Source organism: Anas acuta, chromosome Z (genome assembly GCF_963932015.1).
Source record: "Anas acuta chromosome Z, bAnaAcu1.1, whole genome shotgun sequence".
In the NCBI taxonomy this organism is placed as follows: Eukaryota; Metazoa; Chordata; class Aves; order Anseriformes; family Anatidae; genus Anas; species Anas acuta.
Window position 1 is genome coordinate 5834862 of NC_089017.1, and position 18143 is coordinate 5853004.

The 18143-nt window shown below is 58.9% G+C and overlaps 1 protein-coding gene across 2 annotated transcripts; it reads left to right on the forward strand.

Annotated features, from left to right (window-relative positions):
- The first annotated feature begins 893 nt into the window (after positions 1-893).
- Positions 894-17974, forward strand: LOC137848677 (receptor-type tyrosine-protein phosphatase epsilon-like). Of its 2 annotated transcripts, XM_068668021.1 has the most exons (29): positions 894-1134; positions 3179-3394; positions 3768-4043; positions 4283-4519; positions 4887-5129; positions 5428-5712; positions 5917-6014; positions 7793-7985; positions 8071-8182; positions 8288-8534; positions 8644-8683; positions 9250-9355; positions 9490-9557; positions 9789-9931; positions 10067-10154; positions 10431-10504; positions 10882-10918; positions 11475-11572; positions 11758-11874; positions 13180-13337; positions 13416-13551; positions 14319-14468; positions 14623-14722; positions 15050-15129; positions 15515-15649; positions 16034-16159; positions 16266-16423; positions 16594-16729; positions 17112-17974. In XM_068668021.1, the coding sequence occupies exons 1-29, from the start codon at positions 1032-1034 to the stop codon at positions 17184-17186; spliced, it is 4035 nt and encodes a 1344-aa protein (XP_068524122.1). In that variant the 5' UTR covers positions 894-1031; the 3' UTR covers positions 17187-17974. The 2 variants fall into 2 exon arrangements, with proteins under 2 accessions (XP_068524122.1, XP_068524124.1); XM_068668023.1 differs by lacking the exon at positions 3768-4043 and having other exon boundaries at positions 895-1134.
- The last annotated feature ends 169 nt before the right edge of the window (positions 17975-18143 follow it).

Consider the following 18143-nt stretch of genomic DNA (forward strand, 5'->3'; position numbering starts at 1 on the left):
CTGGATTTTTCCGACGCGGAGCAAGGGGAAGTGTGAAGAGAGAGAGAATGAGCAAGTACACAGGGCTTCCTGGCAGCACGGGGGCCACGCTTCCTCTACGGGCAATTGAGGTTTTAGATGGGGTAATGCAGGGCTCTTGGAGAGGCCAGGCTGTTAGCACCGGGAGCAGTGCAACGGAGGCCCCGGGGATGTGTTGTTTTTTTCTTTTAAGGGGATTTTTTCTGACATATGGAATTTTCCTAGTTATTTTCCAAAGATTCCCCCAAAAGGGGAACTTCATTCCTACTGATGTGGTTTGCTTTTTGCTTCTGCAGCTCTATAAATGGTTTTTGAGCCTCTACACTGAAAGACTCCAAAGTCTCCATCAGAGAAAACAAAACACCTCAAGGCTCCTACCACCAGACGGGCTCTCAGGCCTGGGATCACTGCCATGGCACCCACACTGCGGGTCCCCGTGGCTGTCACCAGCGTGTCACCCAGCATCTGCTCTCAGCCTGTGCTCCAGCACCCATTCAGCACCTCGGCTTTCCTGCCCAAGCGTGCGCCACCAGCTCACAAAGACCGTCAATGCCCATTTGGCAGCCTTTTTCCACAATTATTTCCAAGTTTTCAGATATTAATCGAGGGAGAGTTGTGCTGACGTAGTCTCTGCGTGACTCTACTGAGCGTGGAAGCTCCATCTTCCCGCAGAAGTCCTGGAGAGCCAGGCTGGTCATATGTCCTTCTGTGACCGCTGCTGCCCATCCCGAAATGGTTGGGGCTGCTCCCACCAAAGAGCCCCCAAAACCTCTCCGGCCAGCACTCAGCTGCGGGGCTGTGAGACGGGTGCGAAGCTGCCCCGGTGCTCCGAGGAACGAAAGCAGTGCTGACAGCGGCAGAGGTTCCCTCTCCAATGAGGAAGCCTCTCGCCCCGCATGCAGCCGCTCTGCCTGCCTGCTTCCTTTCGCTGCTTGCACATCTCGCAGTCGGGCGGGCGCTGAGCAGCAGCCGGCGGGACGAGCCCTCGGTCCTGCCAGGGGGGAGAAGGCAGCATGGCCCTGTGCTGGAGCCTTCTCCTGGCCCTCATGCCTCTGCTGGCAGCAGAAAAGATGGAAAGGGATGAGACCGGTTACAGAGAAAATCGCCGACAGGCAGGTAAGAGGTGGGCGCTCTTCTCCCTGCGAGAGGAAAGTGTTGGGCTCCCTTGCTGCGTGTCTGCCGTGTCCCCTCACCGCCGGCAGCACTCAGCAGCTCTATCAGAGGCTGGTGGCGATGTCCGTGCCAGGGACATGAGGGCATCGGTCACAGTGTGGTGGGGTGAGCACCCCAGCACCAGGCAGCCCCCAGCTCCCCCTGTATAGCAGCAGGGGCTGCAGCCCGGGACGGGGTGAGAGGGTGGAGAGCGAAGCCCACAGGGGTACCTCGCAGCAAGGCTCGCTTTCTAAGAGCAGATCAAGGTTGTTTTGCTATTTCCAGCATCCGTCAGCAGAACTGGGAAGTGGGACTGACATTTTAATCGCAGCAGAGCCGGTTAATTGCGTGCCTGGAGGGCCAGGTGCTATCTGAGCTTGCAGGAGGTGGTGAACCCATCCAGGGCAGCACGGCCTGGGGCCTGAGCCCAGCTCTGGGGACCATCGCCCTGCCTTGTTCTGCATCCATCTGACCTGGAGGCTGTCTCTAAACTCACCTTGCTGCAGCTGGGGGGCAACAAATGTTCAGTTTGCACGTGCTCACGTTGTAGGGACCTGCTGTATGTACATGTATGTCCCTGGGCTGGCACAGGCTGGAGGAGCTCGCAAGTCGAGGACCCTGGCTGTCACCAGGGCCCCAAAATGGGACTGTTTTTTTTCAGGTGTTGATTTGAACTCAGGCCAGGTGGGGGACAGCAGGGTCTGTGCTGCATGGCATAGGCCAGGGGAGCTGTGCCCCTGGAGGGACAGGGAGTGTGAGCACAGCACGCCATCACTGGAAAACCAAGGGCAAAGCCCGCAGCAGGAGACATCCCCCTGCCCCTTTCCCAAATCCTCCACCCAAGCTGTCCTGTGTGTGCTCTGCACGTCTCGGTCACCCGACCGTCCTAGGACAACTCTGGGGTTGCCTGCAGCGGAGACGGTATTGCTGAGTTTGCACCTTGGTGTTTGTGAAAAAGAGGAATCGAAACACGAACGCTTCTTGGCCACTCCCAGAGGCACGGGCAGCCCTGCAGGCACGTGTGGGGTACAATCAGGGAGAGGGGCACAGGCCAGGGGACAGTGTATGAGCTGCAGCACACTGCTGTGCCTGTCTCAATGCCTAAAAGGCCCCTCAAGCCGCGAGGACCGTGGCACAGGCAGCATGGGGCTGTCCCCACTCAGCGTACCAAATCCTCCGGGCCAGCCTCAGGCGTGCCCCAGCTCTGAGCTCCGCTACCTGAAGAGCCGCAGGCAAGGCGATGCGGCTGGCAGCGAAGGAGTGGGGGTGGCGGGCAGGGTTCTGGGGGCTCGCTGAGGAAGCCAGATGACAAATCTGCGTCCCAGCACTGGGGAGGAGGCAGCGCTGCGTGCGCGGTGCCAACGCTGCCGGCAGAGGATGTGGTCGGGGCGTGTGGCGCAGCGCTGCTCCCTGCGCTGAGCAGGCGGCATTGTCCCTTTGTCCTATTGTCCCCCGGCCGTCTTTCTGCACGGCTCTCTCAGAGCTTTCCTCAACGCCTGTAATCCTGGGGCAGCGAAAGCCCAAGGGAGGCCGTGGAGGAGCCCCGTGGGGCCGCACACCCCGGCTGTGAGCTGCATGCTGCCCCGTGCTGCCACTTCCCGCTCCACAGCACAGCTTCCCGAAACACCAACCTCACCTCCTGCTGCTCAAAGCCTGCCAGCTGCCCTCCTGCACCGTGTTGGCCTCGCTGAAGCTTCACCTGGACGCTTTATTGTGTCTGGGGCCTATGGGCAGCTCTCTGCATGGCCCCGGTGTGTGTCTCTGAGTGCCTCCGTGCTCGGGCATGCTGTGAATCCCTCCAGGGCTGGAAGCCCAGTGCTCCTTTCCCTGCTCTCTCGGAGCACTCCCGGAGCTCCAGCCTGGAGGAAGGGGCCAGCCCCACGTGCTGTGCAGCGTTACCCCTGCCTCTGCCGGGATGTGCCCTGCAACGAGGCACAAACCCCTGGAGAGGTCCATCAGCTTTGGCTCTTCCCATCCCACTGACACGCTCTCCTTCTTCTCTCTGCAGTTTGCCAGAAGCCTGAGTGGGACTCAAGCCTCCACTTTGTCCCAGAGAAGACATCTTATGATGACGGGGAGGAGCTGACACTGAGCTGCCTCACTGAGGATTATCCTCCTCTCGTTGTGATCAGATGTGTTGCATGGAGTGAGTGGGAATATGCCTGGGAGGTGACGGACAAGCAGGGAAGGTGGCATCACATTGAAATGTACCAGGCCTGCACAGGTAACTCGGGGGCAGCAGCTCTCCCCTGCCGCGGGCTCCTCTCCGTCAGCAGGGCCCCTGGCGCCTCACCGTGCCCGTGGGATGCCTCGGGCTCGGCTCTGGGATGGCCCCGGCCGGGAGCAGCCCCCGAGCTGGGCCGGGACAGGAGCCCCCAGCGGGGCCCGGCCTTGCCTCTGCCCTGCCTGAGCTGTGGCCAGATCCTGCCCTCAGCCCTGCTGCTCTGAGCACCTCACAGCCCCGCAGGGCTCCTGTCCCGCACCCAGGGGCTCTGCTGACGATGGCCGACCCCGCAGGCAGTCATGGCCCAGCCTCAGCCCCCTCCTGCCCGAGCACCCCGTCCCCAAGGAGGACTGTCACGCTTTCTCCCCTGCAGGAACATGCCAGAAACCCCAGTGGGACAGAAGGGTCGTGCTTGTCCCAAAGAAAGGCAACTACACACCGAGGTACACAACAAATGAGGACAGCTACACACTGAATGAGGAACTGAGGCTGTCTTGCCCTGGAGTTGTCAAGCCCTCCTTCACCAGTGCCAAATGCGTGAGGGAATTTCAAGGAGTGACTTCAGGAAAACCTGACTATGGGGTCAGCTGGTGGGGGAGGAGAGACAGAGGCACCTGGACCCGCATTGAGGAGCCCGTAGCGTGCGTGGGTACGCGGGGCAGCTCTCCCCGTCCCCTCTCTGCCCTCACACTCCCGCCCCAGCTCCTGCTTGGCGCTGCGGTGCCCTGCCGGCTGCTGAGGAGCTCCCCCCTCAGAGCACCCTCCTTCCCCACTGGTCCCTGTGACGCTGCTGTCCTGGGCTCAGCACCCCTCGGGTTTCCTCAGGGCCTTGGTTCTGGCCTCCCCGAGCCTCCTGGCCCCGCTCTCACACAAATTTGCCTTTGACAGTAAAATGCTCGAGGCCCCAGTGGGACCCTGACCTTCATCTGGCACCAGAGCGGGACGTCTATGAGGAGGGCGAAGAAGTGACGCTGAGCTGCCCAGAGGGTTCCCTGTTCCCCTTCCAGCAGGCTAAATGTGCATGGAGACCTCGGGTTGCGCCTAAAGGGGAGCACAAGGGCACCTGGACACAGAAAAACAAGTTGGGGAAATGGGTCCTCATTCAGAGCCCCACAATGTGCATCAGTAAGTGGGGTGACAGGAGGTGCCTCACCTGGAGCCCTGCGGCTCCTCTGGTGCCAGGGCACGGCGAGGTGAAGGGCAGCCTGAGCTGGGCTTGGGGTCAGCTCCAGAGAGCGGCTGCAGGGGGTCTCCTGCTGCAGGTGGGATTGTCCTGGGGAGCTGCCGGCCATGGGATGTGCTGGGGGGCAAAGAGCGAGCATGGAAATGGGGTGGAGAAGGGATTTTGTGGGCAAGTGACAAGGGGAGCCCCCTCCCTCCCTCCTTCCGTCTCCCGTTCGTGTCTGTAGGGATTGCTGGTGGTTGCCGATAGCTGGCGGTACCCTTCCCCTCCTCAGCACCCACACCCTAACTCTGCTTTTGCCTCTGCCAGAAATGTGCCGAAAGCCCTGGTGGGACCCAAGGCTCCGTCTGGCACCAGAGCGGGAGGATTACCACAGGAACGAAGAAGCGACGCTGAGCTGCCCCGAGGGTTTCGAGCCATCTTTCACCCACATCAAATGTTCAAGTGAAATCCAGTCCATCAGCACTGGGAAGCCTGTGTACAGAGAAGTTTGGATGGGAAAGGACCCGGGAGGTGCCTGGACCCACATTCGCTCCATGGTGCAGTGTGTGGGTAAGAGAGGTGCCAGGAGCTCTCTTGGGCCCCTGAGTGCTGGGGGATATAGGGGAAGATGCCAAAGGCAGAGGGAGGCAGCCCCTGTGCCTGCCCAGGGCTCGCCCTGTGTCCCCAGGGGTGCCTGTGTTGGGAGGGGGCTGGTGGCTGCAGAGTTGGAGACCTGCCGTGGGCAGTGTCACCTCCGGCTTCCTCTCCCTCCTGCTGGGTGGGAGCAGGGCTGTGACTGCAGCACCTTGCAAGGGGGCCAGGGGAAGGGAAGGCAAGGCAGTGACCCTCTTCTATGCTTCCTTCACAGAGGTCTTCGTGCCTGGGACCTGGGAGGTTTCCACCACCAGCATCAAACTGAACTGGACCTGCAGTCTGCCCGATGCCTGCCAGCGCATGCAGGCCACGTGCAGGCTGGCAGGGCCTTCCTCCCCGTCCTGTGAGGCTGAGGAGGTCACAGCACAGGAGATGCTGCATGGCCAGAATGGAACATTTACCTGTGACCATCTGCAGCCCTTCACTAACTACAGCATCACCATCTCAGTGCCCTCCAGCACCATCCTGTTCAAATGGGTGATCAGGACAAAAGAAACAGGTGGGTGTCCACAGGGAAGTCCAAGAGAGGAGGGACATTCCTGGACTGTTTCACATGTGGGGGAGGCAGATAAATGCCTTCTTCACCCAGCAGCTGATCATGAGCACCCTGTCCCCACTGGCACCAGGAGCCGCGGGCACCCAGCTGCGGGCTCAGCCCCAGGTGGGTGTCCCTGTGTGTGACCCCCTCTCGCTGTGCTTCCAGTGCCTGAGAAGCCGGAGCGGCTGTGGCTGGATGCCAGCACGGGGACGCTGCGGTGGCAGGCGCTGCCCTCCTGCAAAGGGGAGATCCTCGGGTACCAGGTACCAGGGGAGCGGGGGCTGCCCGTGGGCCCTGCGCTTCGTCAGGTGCCTCAGGGTGGGTGCTGGGCACAGGCGGGCGGGCAGACCATGGGAAATCCTTGAGGACCTTGAGATCCATCCTGCTGCCTGATTTTCTAGCTGCTGTGATACGTTTGAGCATTTCTGACTCCCTCTCAATGTTCCTCCCCGTGCTGGCTTTACCAAGCTTTACAGCCGAGCTGCACCACAACTGATCACTCGCTCCCCCTCCTCACAGGGAAAGGGGCTCAAGGGTCGAGATAAGGACGGGGAGATCACTCATCAGTTATTGTCAGGGACAAAGAGAGTGAGCATACGGAGATTAATATAATTTATTGCCTATTACTAATACGCTAGAGCAGTGAGAAACTAAAAACAAACTAAAAACACCTCCCCCCCATTTTCACCCTCTTCTGTGTCCTCTCCCTGAGCAACATAAGGGAACGGGCAATGGGGCTGTGTTCAGCCCCTGACGCTTCGTCTCCACTGCTCCCTCACGGTCCCTCTCTGCCCCTGCTCCCCGTGGAGTCCCTCCCATGGATGCCGGCCTTCCCAAAATGAGCCCACGGGGGCTGCCCACAGGCAGCAGCTCAAGAACTGCTGCCTTCAAGAACAAGAACAGGGTCCATGCCCCAGGAGCAAACTGCTCCAGCACGGGTCCCCCACTGGTGGGCGGCAGCTCCCCCCAGACCCCCTGCTCCTGCGGGGGCTCCTCTCCACGGGCTGCAGCTCCGGCCTGGGGCCTGCTCCTGCGGGGGCTCTCCATGGGCCGCAGCCTCCTCCAGGCCACATCCACCTGCTCCACCGGGGGCTCCTCCACCCATGGGGGGGCTGCAGCGTGGAGATCTGCTCCATGGGGGACCCATGGGCTGCAGGGGGACAGCCTGCTCCACCAGGGGCCTCTCCACAGGCCACAGGGGAACTGCTGCTGGAGCAACTCCTGCCCTCCTGCTGCACTCACCTGGGGGCTGCAGGGCTGCTTCTCACTCCTCTCTCCCAGCTGCTGTGAGGTGCAGCTTGTTTTTCCCTTTCTTTGCACTCATAGGGGCACAAACAACATCACTCCTGCTCAGCTCTGGGCAGCAGCAGGTGTCTGTGGAGCCAGCTGAAACTGGCTCTTATCTGACATGAGGCAGCTTCTGCATTCTTCTCACAGAGGCCACCCCTGCAGCCCGCCACAACCAAACCTTTCCACATAAACCCAATACACTCCTGCTGCCTGCAGGGGCTGTGGGTGCCAGGGGGTTTCCTCCCCAGCTCTGCACAGCCTGTGGTTTGGCAGACGCTGGGGCTCTGTGTGCAGCACCTTGTGACGTGTCTTGTGGCGCAGTCTCATGGGCTTTCCTGTGCCTCAGGGGCCTTAGTTCTGGTTTGTGGCACAGGAAAGTCTGTGGTGTGCAGTGCTGGGAGCAGGAGGAAGGGGGCCAGTGCAGCACCCAACCTGTAGGAGTCTCTCCCTGGATGTGATGCAGCCTCACTGAGGATGCCTTGGAAATCAGCCTGGAGAGCAGAAGAGTGCTCTGAGCAGCTCCACCTGCAGCTGCTGCTGCTGCAGGGGTGTCTGTGGTGCAGCAGATTGCTCTTGCTTCGAGTGCTGGCCCCAAATTCCCCCCTGTCTCCTCCGGTCTGCGCTGAGGTCCACGCGTGGGGCCAAGGCTCCCGGGGCGTCTCTCTGGGAGCTTCCCAGCTGCAGGCGCTGCTGGGCTGTGGCTGGCTGTGTGCTGGGCACGTTCCCCTCCAGCTCCGTGTCCTGTCCCCAGCTGAACGTCACTGCCTGGGGCCCGCAGGACGGCGGCTTCCTCCAGGTCGAGCGGCTGAGGCTGAGCAGCTCCGTCACGGAGCACCCGCTGCCTGCGCACGGTCCTGGCACCAGATACACGGTGGCCGTGCGGGGCCTGACGGCTGCCGGGGCCGGGGCAGCACTGCTGGGCGACTTTCAGAGCAACGGCTCAGGTAAGGGTGTGCGTGCGCTGCCCCCAGCCCTGCCCTGCCTCGCCGGGCCTCCTGCTGATGCTCGTCCCCGGCTCTTCCTGCACAGACACCGCAGCCCCTCCTGATGCCAGCTCCCGCCTCGTGCGCGACATCTCCCCCTCCCAGGGCACGGCCGTGCTTCGCCTCCGCCCCATCCCCTGGGTCCCCGGGGCGGCCAGGTGAGTGCAGCCCCTGCTCTGCACAGCCCCGAGCAGCGCTCACACCTGCAGCTGCCTCCTTCCAGCTCTTTGTCCCCAGCCCCGTCTCACAGCCCTGCCTTGCAGCGAGCACCAGCTCCTCGTGGCCATGACACACAACAGCACGGCGCTGGAAGATGCCTGCACAGGGGAGCTGCAGCTCTTCAACACCAGCCACCTGCCCGACACCTACGTGGCCGCTGTGCTCAACCTCAGCAATTCCACGGACTTCGTGCTGGGCGACGGGACCCGTGGGCACGGCTTCCACAACGCTCCCCTGCGCCCGGGCTGGGACTACACCGCCCTGCTGCGCCTCGAGCAGCGCTCCCAGGAGGTACCCGTGGCTGGAGGCTGCAGCTGCTTGGGTGCCGCGGCTCCTGGGGACGTGGTGGCCCTGGGTGGCAGCCCTCTGCTCTGAACTCTGCCCCCGTTTCTCCCAACAGGAGGAGAGGTTCGCCTGCGTGTTCAACAGCTTCTCTATGGGTAAGTGGGCTCCTCTGTGGAGGGGCTGGCTCACCCTGCACCCTGTGCCCACGGCTCTCTGCCACGTCCTCCCTTTTCCCAGCCTGGCACCTTGCTGTGGAAAGGGGCTGGCGAGGGCAGGAGCTCCCTGTGGAGCACAGGACACTTCTCTTTTCCCATACTCTGGGGTGATGCTATAGCCAGATGCTACCCTCAGCCTCTTGGATGTTCCCTGGATCTTGAGGCCACTTGGGCACTTGCGGTACAGTTGGACCCTGCACAGCTTCCATGCCATCATCTCGCATTGCATCTTAGTCCTCATGCTGCCCTAGTGCAAGTGTGACCCCCAAAACTCAAACTACTCACTTGGCTCTGGCCATGCCTGGGGACAGTCATAGAGACACAGCCCACACTGAAGGGCTTCACACCACTCAAGCACCCACTCCTGCACAAGCCTAACTTCGCCCCAGCACAGAGCCTGTGATGGATGATGATGGAAGCTGCTTTTCTCCCCACCCCCCTGTGGAGTCTCCCGTTGATGGATTCGGGCTCTGCAGGAGCCTGATCCTGAACTGTGTTGTTTGTAGGGCAGGAGCCGGTGCCTCTGCTGAAGAGGAAGCCTGTGCTGATGGCACTTGTGGTGACAATGTTAATTCTGGCACTGGGGATTCTGCTGCTCTTCCTGCTCTTCAGGTTAGTATGTGCTGCTCTTCTGCTCTCTGTGCTGCCATGGGATACCAAGGTCCTTGGGCTACCCAGGGTGGACCCTGATATAAATCTTCTCTCCATCTCCTGAGTGTCCAAGGGCCTCTCTTGCTGTTTTACAGGCGAAAGCACAGCAGTTCAAAACCGTCTGAAAGCAACAGCACTATCCCCCTGAGAAAATGTCGAGGAGGTGCAGTATGAACAGAGGCCCCATCTGCACAGGCTGCCTGTTAAAAATGCAGGCTGGGTGCTTCCAGGCATTGTAAGGTCCTTATGGGACCAAGGGAGGTCAGAACTGGATGGTATGGGGAAAGGAACACATCCCCAAAGAGGGGGAGCGGGATGGGGAGGGACAATCTGGGCTGTGGTGGGGTCCCGCTCCCTGCTGTCAGGTCACCTCCTCCCCTGGTGGTCCCCGTAGGTGTGAACAAGCTGAACACACAGATCCCAGTGGAGGAACTGCTGGAGGCTCTGAAGAGGCTTAAGAGGGCAGAATTAGAGGCTGAGCAGACAGAGGATGAATCAGCCAGCAGTCACGGTGCCGGGCGGATGGCAGAGTACCAGGTCTGGTTTAGCTTTGCTTTCCTGTCCAGCTGCACTGTCCATGCAGTCCCAGCCCCCTGTGGGGCATGCGATGCAGGCAGCCTCAGCCAGCCCCAGAATTTAGGCTAATCCAGAGCTCATCTTCCTCCTCTGCAGCAACTGACCTCGACGTTGCTGCATCCCTGTGATGCTGGGAAGGAGCCGTGTAACCAGGGCAAGAACCGCTACAAGTTCATCATTCCCTGTAAGCAGGGCTCTCTGGGGTCTGGCATGGGCATTTGAAGGTTGCTGGGTTCTGGGCAGGTGTAGGTGCCCCTCCAAAAGCATGTTGCCTGTGCCACGTCACCTTTTGTTTCATTCATTGTTCTTTCCTTCTGAACGTGTCCTGAGGCCTGGAAGGCTGCTGAGAAGGGAGCGGGCAGCCCTGGGTTTTCCTGAATTACACCTCCTTCCTGTAACAGTCATTTCACTGCTGCCCCAGAGCGACAGCCCACTGACTCCCACCTCCCTTCTCTTCCAGATGACCACTGCCGTGTGGTGCTGCAGCCCTCTGCAGATGCAGGGAGCGACTACATCAACGCCAGCTACGTGGATGTAGGTAGCAAGGAATCGCTGCCCTGGGCAGGGTAGGAGATATGCATACACGGGTGGCCCCAGGGACTGGCACTTGCTGTCCTCACATGCTGGCAGATCTTGGGATGTTGCTCTCCCTGGTCCTCTCTGAGCTGCCTGCAGCACTCTGGTGGGTTTGTGCACCGTCCTCATCCCTAATAAAGAGGGACCTGCTCACAGTAGGAAGGGCGCAGGGATGGAGAGGCAGCCCCTGCCTCTCCGTGCTGTCCAGGATTGGTGCTGTGGGACATATTGTGCTGGGTGCTCTGGTACCTGTGGAGATCGGCCTTGTGTTTCTTGTATTTCTTGTTAAATGTTTAACCTGGGTGATTGGAGCTGCTTGAAACTCTCTCTCACAGAGCTACCGGAGTCCGCGCTTCTTCATTGCAGCTCAAGGTGAGTGCTTCCAGCCCTGGAAACTGCCCAGAGCTGGCACAGGGATGAACTGCCCAGGAGATGCCATTCTCTGCTCTGAGCCCCTTGGTATGTGGGGAGCTGGAACAGCAGCCCAGGAGCTGCTAAAGGCTCCATCCAGAGCCCTGTATCTCCTGTGCTTCTGTTGTCCTTGGTGGTCACAGCTTTTGCAGGGCACAGGTGGTGTTAGTCTGGCCACAGGAGGAGGCTGTGAGCCAGCTCCTGCACTGCCCAAGCTAAGGACGAGGTCCCCTGGTTCGTTCTCCTTTGGAGGCTGGTGAGCAGGGACAACCCTGCAAATGCCTGACAGTGCTGTGCTCAGCATCAGGCTCCTTCCAGCGGCACAGAGCTGCAGTGGGTCAGTCTGCTCTGTGCAGTGAGGGGGTCTCAGGCTCCTCGCAAAGCTGCTGAAATGCCCTCCAGGATGTGCAGTGTAACTCCTGGGCAGAGGGAAACACGAGGCTAACCCTAACCCAGGAGCCTGGGAGCATCTCCACGGCTTGGGCTCTGACACCAGGCTCTCCTCTTCCTCCTCTAGGCCCCTTGCCCGGAACGGTGGTGGATTTCTGGCAGATGGTCTGGCAGGAGAAGATCTCGGTCATTGTGATGCTGACAGGCTTAGTGGAGCAGAACAAGGTACAGGAACCATCTCCCCCTCTGCTCAGCTCAGGTCTCCCCGGTGCCCAGGTTTCCTTGCCTGCTTTGCTTTGCTCTCAGTGCAGCCTTTGATGAGGGCAGGGAGCAGCTCCACACCAAGAGCTGGCTTGTAACACTCCCCAAATGAGCTTCCTGGTGCTCAGCAGTCTCGCTGCTGTTGACAGACCAAGTGTGAGCAGTACTGGCCAGAGCAGGAGCAAGTCTACGGGGACTTCACCGTGACACTCAACAACACTAGAACCACCACGGGCCTTATCACACGCATCTTCTGCCTGCAAAAGGTAAGACTGGCATGGGGCTGTGATGGAAATGCAGGGTGCTGCTGGTGGTCAGCCCTGCCTGGTCTCCAGCAGTAGCAGGTCAGCTTTGCTATCACTGGACTCTGTCCCAGGGTCTATTAGCTCTGGCCAAGTGAATGTGATGCTCAGGAAAAAAAAATGAGGATGGGCTGGTATAAATGTGACTATATTCATATCATACAGTATCAGCCTTAGGAAGTGTCTGATCTGGGGAAGCAAGGGCTTTTCAATGACTATGGAAAGACTCCACATTGTAAATTTTTTTTCTCTCTGGGACACACACTGCATTTACTCCTCCGAGTTCACTGCTCTCAGCAGGGGGAAGCAGAGAATAAAGCAAATCTTGTGGCTTGGTGAATTTGCTCAAAGTCCTCATCATGCCCTTTGCTGTCTGATGAGCTCTGGTGAAGCAGTCACTGCGGTGGGGTGCAGGGAGGAGGCTGGGTGCTGGTGCATCCCTGCCGTGCTTTGTCTCTGTTTGTTGTCATGCCATTGCTTTACACAACTTCCCAGTGTAATAAATGGCTCAGTCTTCAAAATAGGACTATAATCAAAGTTCACAATTTATTAAAGGAATAGAGGTAAGCAAACAGAGCTGGGTGCGCCGGGAGTCTCTGCTCCACCAAGACGCACACCAGTTACATCAAGCAGCTGATTTTTATGCTCCTAGGCTGATACATATTCATTACTACTTCTAAAAAAAACAGGGTTATTATAATTAGTTTCCAGAATCCAAACCCTCCTACTGGAGCATGCATATCAGTCTCCAGTGGTCCCTCTGGGGGTCTCTGGGGGTCTCTCATGCTGAAGGTTCGTAGTCTTCCTCCCTCTTGTCCTTCTCCTTTGTCCAATTTGTCTGTATGTCAGACTTGTGCGATGTCCCCTGCAAGCTTTGTCTTTCAGTTGTTTTTCAGCTCTCCCCGTCTCCTTAATCTCCTGGCCAGATATCAGAGACTTGCATAGTGTCCCATGCAATAGTCATAATAGTTAGCAGTTATTCTGACACCCCCCAGATATCAGAGACTTCAAGGAAAAGCCTACAAATACATTTCCCTTCAGGCTCTCTATTGACATGAATTGCTAAAACATTCCTTTGCAAGATACAAGAACTATATACATTAACCACTCTGTTTTCCTTAGACTTGTGGTTATACAAGGGTATGTAAGACAGAAGGTCACATTCATCATACCATGCGGCCCTAGCACTGTTCCATACTGACACGAACCAAATGAACATATCTCACACCAGGCTGATTCCTGCTCCCAGCCGTGTCTCCCTCTCTTCAGGCAGGCTGTCCTCTCCCACGAGCAGTGGAACAACTTCACTACCAGCAGTGGCCAGACCATGGGGTGCCCAGAAACCCTGCCCAGCTCCTGTACCTGGTGGAGAGAGTGAACAACAGGGAGTCACAAGCCCCTGCTGGGCCTGTGCTGGTGCACTGCAGGTACCAGGATGGGAATGCTCGGATGCTGCAGCAAAGCTGGCCAGGGCAGCACCAACCTCTCTTTTTCTGTGTCCTCAGTGCCGGGATCGGGCGGACGGGTACCTTCATCGCCATGGATTTCCTCCTGAAGATGGCAAAGGCTGAGGGGAAGGTGGACGTCTTTCACTGCGTGCAGAAGCTGCGGGAGCAGCGGGTCAGCATGGTGCAGACCAAGGTGAGGAGAGTCGCCTGATCCCTGCACGCTGCCAGGCTGCAGATCTGCTTCCCACCCTTCCCAGGGATGTGGTGAACCAAGCCACAGTGGACACACTCTGTGTGGTTCAGCTACAGGCACTGGAGCTGCCAGGTGATGGACGCTGTGGGTTCTTGTATTCAACACGGTGTCCAAACCTAGGCAGGAGCCACATTCCTCTGAGACCCTCTGAAGTGGCAGCAGCAGCAGCAGCCACATGCACCAGTAGTCTGGCATGGAAGGGCAGTCTTATAGGCAACAAGCATGCGTGTGTGGCTTTTAGGATGTGTCCTTCAGGCTTTCGGGATGTTTGCCTGGCATCTTCTGGGCTGCAGTGTCCTGGGCAAGGGACTATGTCCTCACGATCTGTTCAGTGCTGTGATCCTGTGGAGGAAACTGTAGGTCAGGCAGGACCATCCAGCTACTTACATCCAGCTACATACCAGTCTTCCTAAATCAGGAGGACAAGTCCATCGGTTTTCTGGGCTTCCTTTGAGCTGAAGTCTGATCTGAGAGAGCACTAAACCAGAGGAAGATGCTCCTGACTGGATTTTTGCATTTTCTGGCTGCTCCTTAGAGCCGGGCTGCCTGCACTGAGAGGTGTCCAGCAGGGAGGTGAAGGCTGGAGCTGGCACATTCCAGGTGCAGGTCGATGTCAGTGCAGAGCAGTCTGAGTGCTGGTGGTCTGGGGTCCCAGGGCTGCCTGTGGAGCTGCTCCAGATGGTGCACTGACCCGTGTCCCCACGCAGGAGCAGTATGCCTTCCTGTACGAGGTGCTGCTTGAAGGCCTGCTCTGCGGCAGCACTGGGGTCCCGGTGGAGAGCGTCGCCAGCCACATCCGCTGCCTCCAAGGGGCTGAGGCCCAGAGCCAGAGCAACGTCCTTGAGAAGGAGTTCAAGGTACCACCAGGGCCTGGTGCACTGGGTCTGGGGCCTCCTGCCACAGCCCTCACCCAGCTGTGGGCTGGAGGTGTTGGTAGCACTTCTCTGGGGTGGCTGGAGATGGAAAGGGAGCTGAGAGGCAGGACTCACTAAGCTGAACCATCCCTTACAGGCAGTGCAGAACTTCTCCGAGTTGTTCCAGCTCCTGCCGTGCAGAGAAGCAGAGAAACCCAGCAACCAGCCCAAGAACCGCAAACCAGGGATCCTGCCAGGTACTGCGGGGCTGGGCTGCCCCCTTCCTCCCAGACCCAGCTCCTAAGAGCAGCAAGGCGGGCGATGCTGCTTCCCTCCCCAGCACCATGGTCACCACCAGGGGATGGAGCATTCTGCACCAAGCATCACTTTTTGGTTGGCAATACTTAGTACCATCGAATCATCTAGGCTGGAAAAGACCTTCAAGGTCATCGAGTCCAACCATCACCATGACCTACTGAGCCGGGAGGGTGGATTTACTGCTGCTTCAGGACTTTCCCCACCCGGATCCCCCTCTGTGAAGGCAGATGGCTCACCCCTTCTCTCTCTGCCCCTTGCCTCTGCAGCGGATTCCTGCCGGCCCATCCTGATGTCCTCGCTGAATGCTGACGGCTCGCCGGGCTACATCAACGCGGTGTTTGCCAACGTAAGGCTCCAGCTTCAGCAGGGCTTGGAGCTGCTGGGAGCAAGCAGAGGCTTCACAGGCACCACTGCCTGAGGCAGGGCTGGTCCGTGCCACCCCACCTCGAGGTGTGAGACAGCCCCGTCTCGCAGTGCCTGGAGCCCTGCTGCCAGGAGATGGCCCTCATGATCAGCCTAAGCCCTGCCAGCATGCTCAGCTCAGCCACTGCCTTTCACCTGCTGGGTGCTCTGCATCTCCTCGGGCTCTGCCCCTGGGTCTTCAGAGCCTTCCAGCCCAGCCTTCAGCATCGTGGAGGCTGCCCAGTGTGGTTATTGCAGGCACTGCTCTATCTGCGGATTGTGTGACCTCTAAATTCACACACACGCCTCCCAACCGGTGTGTTTTGCAGACGTACACCAAGGAGGACAGGCTGATCATCACCCAGCTGCCCTTCTCCAGCACGCTGGTGGATTTCTGGGCTCTGGTCTGGGATTACACCTGCACGGCGGTGGTTGTGCTGAACCAGCTCCAGGAGCTGGACAAGGTCAGCTGCCCTCCCCTCTCCCTGCAGCCTGCTTTCTGCCTTTGCCCCCCCATGCAGCTCTCCTTGCCGGGGTCCTGCTTGCCATGGGGATGAGCTGCAAGCCTCTGGGCTCCACGTGGCTGCGCCCTGAGAACAGCCCAAGCCCTGTGGAATAACTGGTACAACAGTGGTGGGGCGTCCCCACAGGCACAGGAAGGAGTAACAGGGGCAGCCCTTTGGTTTTTGGTGTTATTTTTCTGGCTGCAGCCCCACGGATTTGTCCCAAGCACAAAGCAGGCAGAGCACCCACGTGTAGGCAGGGGGCTGCCCCAAATGCACCCACACGAGCTGCTGAACTCCATGTGGGGGTCAGGGCGTTGTGTGACCATGCATGTCTCCCCCAAGACATACGTGGAGGTCTGGCCCACCCAGGGCGAAGCCATCTACGGCCGGTTCCACGTCCAGCTGCTGTCAGAGGAGCCTGGAGCTGGTTTCACAGTCTGGACACTCGCCCTCACCAACAGGCAGCAGGTAAAATCTTTGTGCAAGCTGAGCCAGGCCCACACTGTCCTGCCTCTCCTCCATGAAGCCAGTGGGATTCTTTTCTGCCCGACCCACTGTCTTTCTTCCCTCCTAGCCCAAGAAGGCTGCGGTGGAAGTCCGGTTCTGGCAACTGGAGGACTGGCCCATGAAGCAGCATCTTCCCCCGCACCCTGCCACCATCATCAGCCTGCTGGGGAAGGTGGAGACGCACCAGCGGCAGAGCCAGGACGGACACATCCTCGTCACTTGCTGGTGAGAAATATCTTTTGGAGGAGCAGCCTGTGGCACAGAGTCCAGGCTGTATCCTTCAAAACAGCTCACAGCTCCTACCTCAGCTCGGGTGAAGGGTGGGCATGAGTTCTTCTGGCTGGTGGGACACCAGGAAATGTAGGGTAAGTGCCTCCCCTTGCTCTGCCCTGCAGGGACGGTGCCAGCCGGAGTGGGATCTTCTGTGCTGCCAGTTTCCTGTGCGAGCAGATCCAAAGCGAGGGGCTAGTGGATGTATCCCAGGCTGTGAGGATGCTGAAGAGGCAACGCAGGCAGCTGATTAAAGACGTGGTAGGTGCTGGCCAAACTCGGACGGGGATGGCAACACCAGAGCAAGAACTGGTCTGTGCCTGGGTGCCTGTCCTGTACCCACCTCACCACCAGCTCCAGGAACATTGTGGTCTACGTGGACCATTGATGTCCTCAAGGCTGTCACAGTGTACACACCCTGGATGGGAGTGAGCAGCAGCCACCTGGTGGTGCTGGCTCCCCTAGGATCAGCCCAGCCTTCATCCTATATTCACCAAGCCTACATTTGTGATTCCTCACTGGGGGCAGAGGAGAGGGGGCTGTACCTCTGCCTGGCTTGTTCGGGGGGCTGTTGGCAACCAGGCTGGCCTTCTGTGACAGGCATTTGGGCACCACATACTCACCCGCATCCTTTTATCTGCAGGAGCAGTACAGACTCTGCTATGAACTAGCCCTCAGCTACTTGAACTCGTTTGAAACCTACGGCAATTTCAAGTAGAGGCATGGTCACAGCCCATCTCTGGACAGGACTTCAGCTTTCTTGAGGAAACGGTGGAAACCAGAGGAGAGGAGGAGGGTGTGCACAGCCCCGCGATGCTTTACTCTTCCGATGAGCCACCCCAAGTATTCTCTGCAGCTGCACAGCTCAGCCTGGACTGTCTCCAAATTGTGGTCAGACTTTGAAGCAGGAACCAGAGTTTGGGCAGGAATTTACCTAGCACCACAGCCCAATAATGCAGATCAGAGGAGAGGCACCAGTACTTGACACGTCCACGCTAGGGACGAAGAGAACCCGCTGCCCCAGCCAGGCTTCCCTACCCCTTCAGGGTAGCTCCACCAACACCCCATGTTCAGTCAGGGCAGCCCCAAACCCCTGTGAGATCCACAGGGCTGAGCAGCACAGGCCTCCTGTCCTGCTTCAAGAGAAGCACGAAGCCCGAGGCTGTGAAGAGCCATGGGAGGGACAATCCACCACCCCAGAAGGTTATCCTGGTCCTTTCCACCCCCCGCAGACCCCTTCTGAAGCTCCATCTTCCCGACGTTGATCCAGGTGCCCTACCAGCTCCAGAGGGGCTCCCTCCCCAGCCTGTCTGGCTCCACCGTGGCAGTGCCAGGTTGCAGCACCAACCCAGATCCCCGGACGTTGTTCCTGCAGGTTACTGCCCAGGAGAGGCTGCAGCACCATGGAGACTGCCTCTCCCTTTGCGGCTTAAGAGCCAGGATTGACTCTGTACTCTATTCCATGTCTCACCAATAAAGGCGCTGTGCTGGCCATGGTGGGGATGAGCTCTGATCTTCACTTCTTTTCCAGGTTTTATCTGACATGGAGGCTGCAAAGGAGCTAAGGTCCCCCAGCTCTGGCCAAGGCATGGGCACAGGGCCATGCCTGTGTGGTAGAGGGCTTCTCAACAAGGCGCAGTTAATTCAGCACCCTACAGGGAGCATGACTCTGTAA

Coding starts and splice junctions, on each gene's coding strand:
- LOC137848677 (XM_068668021.1), top strand. CDS start 1,032: ATGGCCCTGTGCTGGAGCCTTCTCCTGGCCCTCATGCCTCTGCTGGCA. Junction 13,552..14,318: donor TCAGCATGGTGCAGACCAAG/GTGAGGAGAGTC, acceptor GTCCCCACGCAG/GAGCAGTATGCCTTCCTGTA. Junction 14,469..14,622: donor TCCTTGAGAAGGAGTTCAAG/GTACCACCAGGG, acceptor CATCCCTTACAG/GCAGTGCAGAACTTCTCCGA.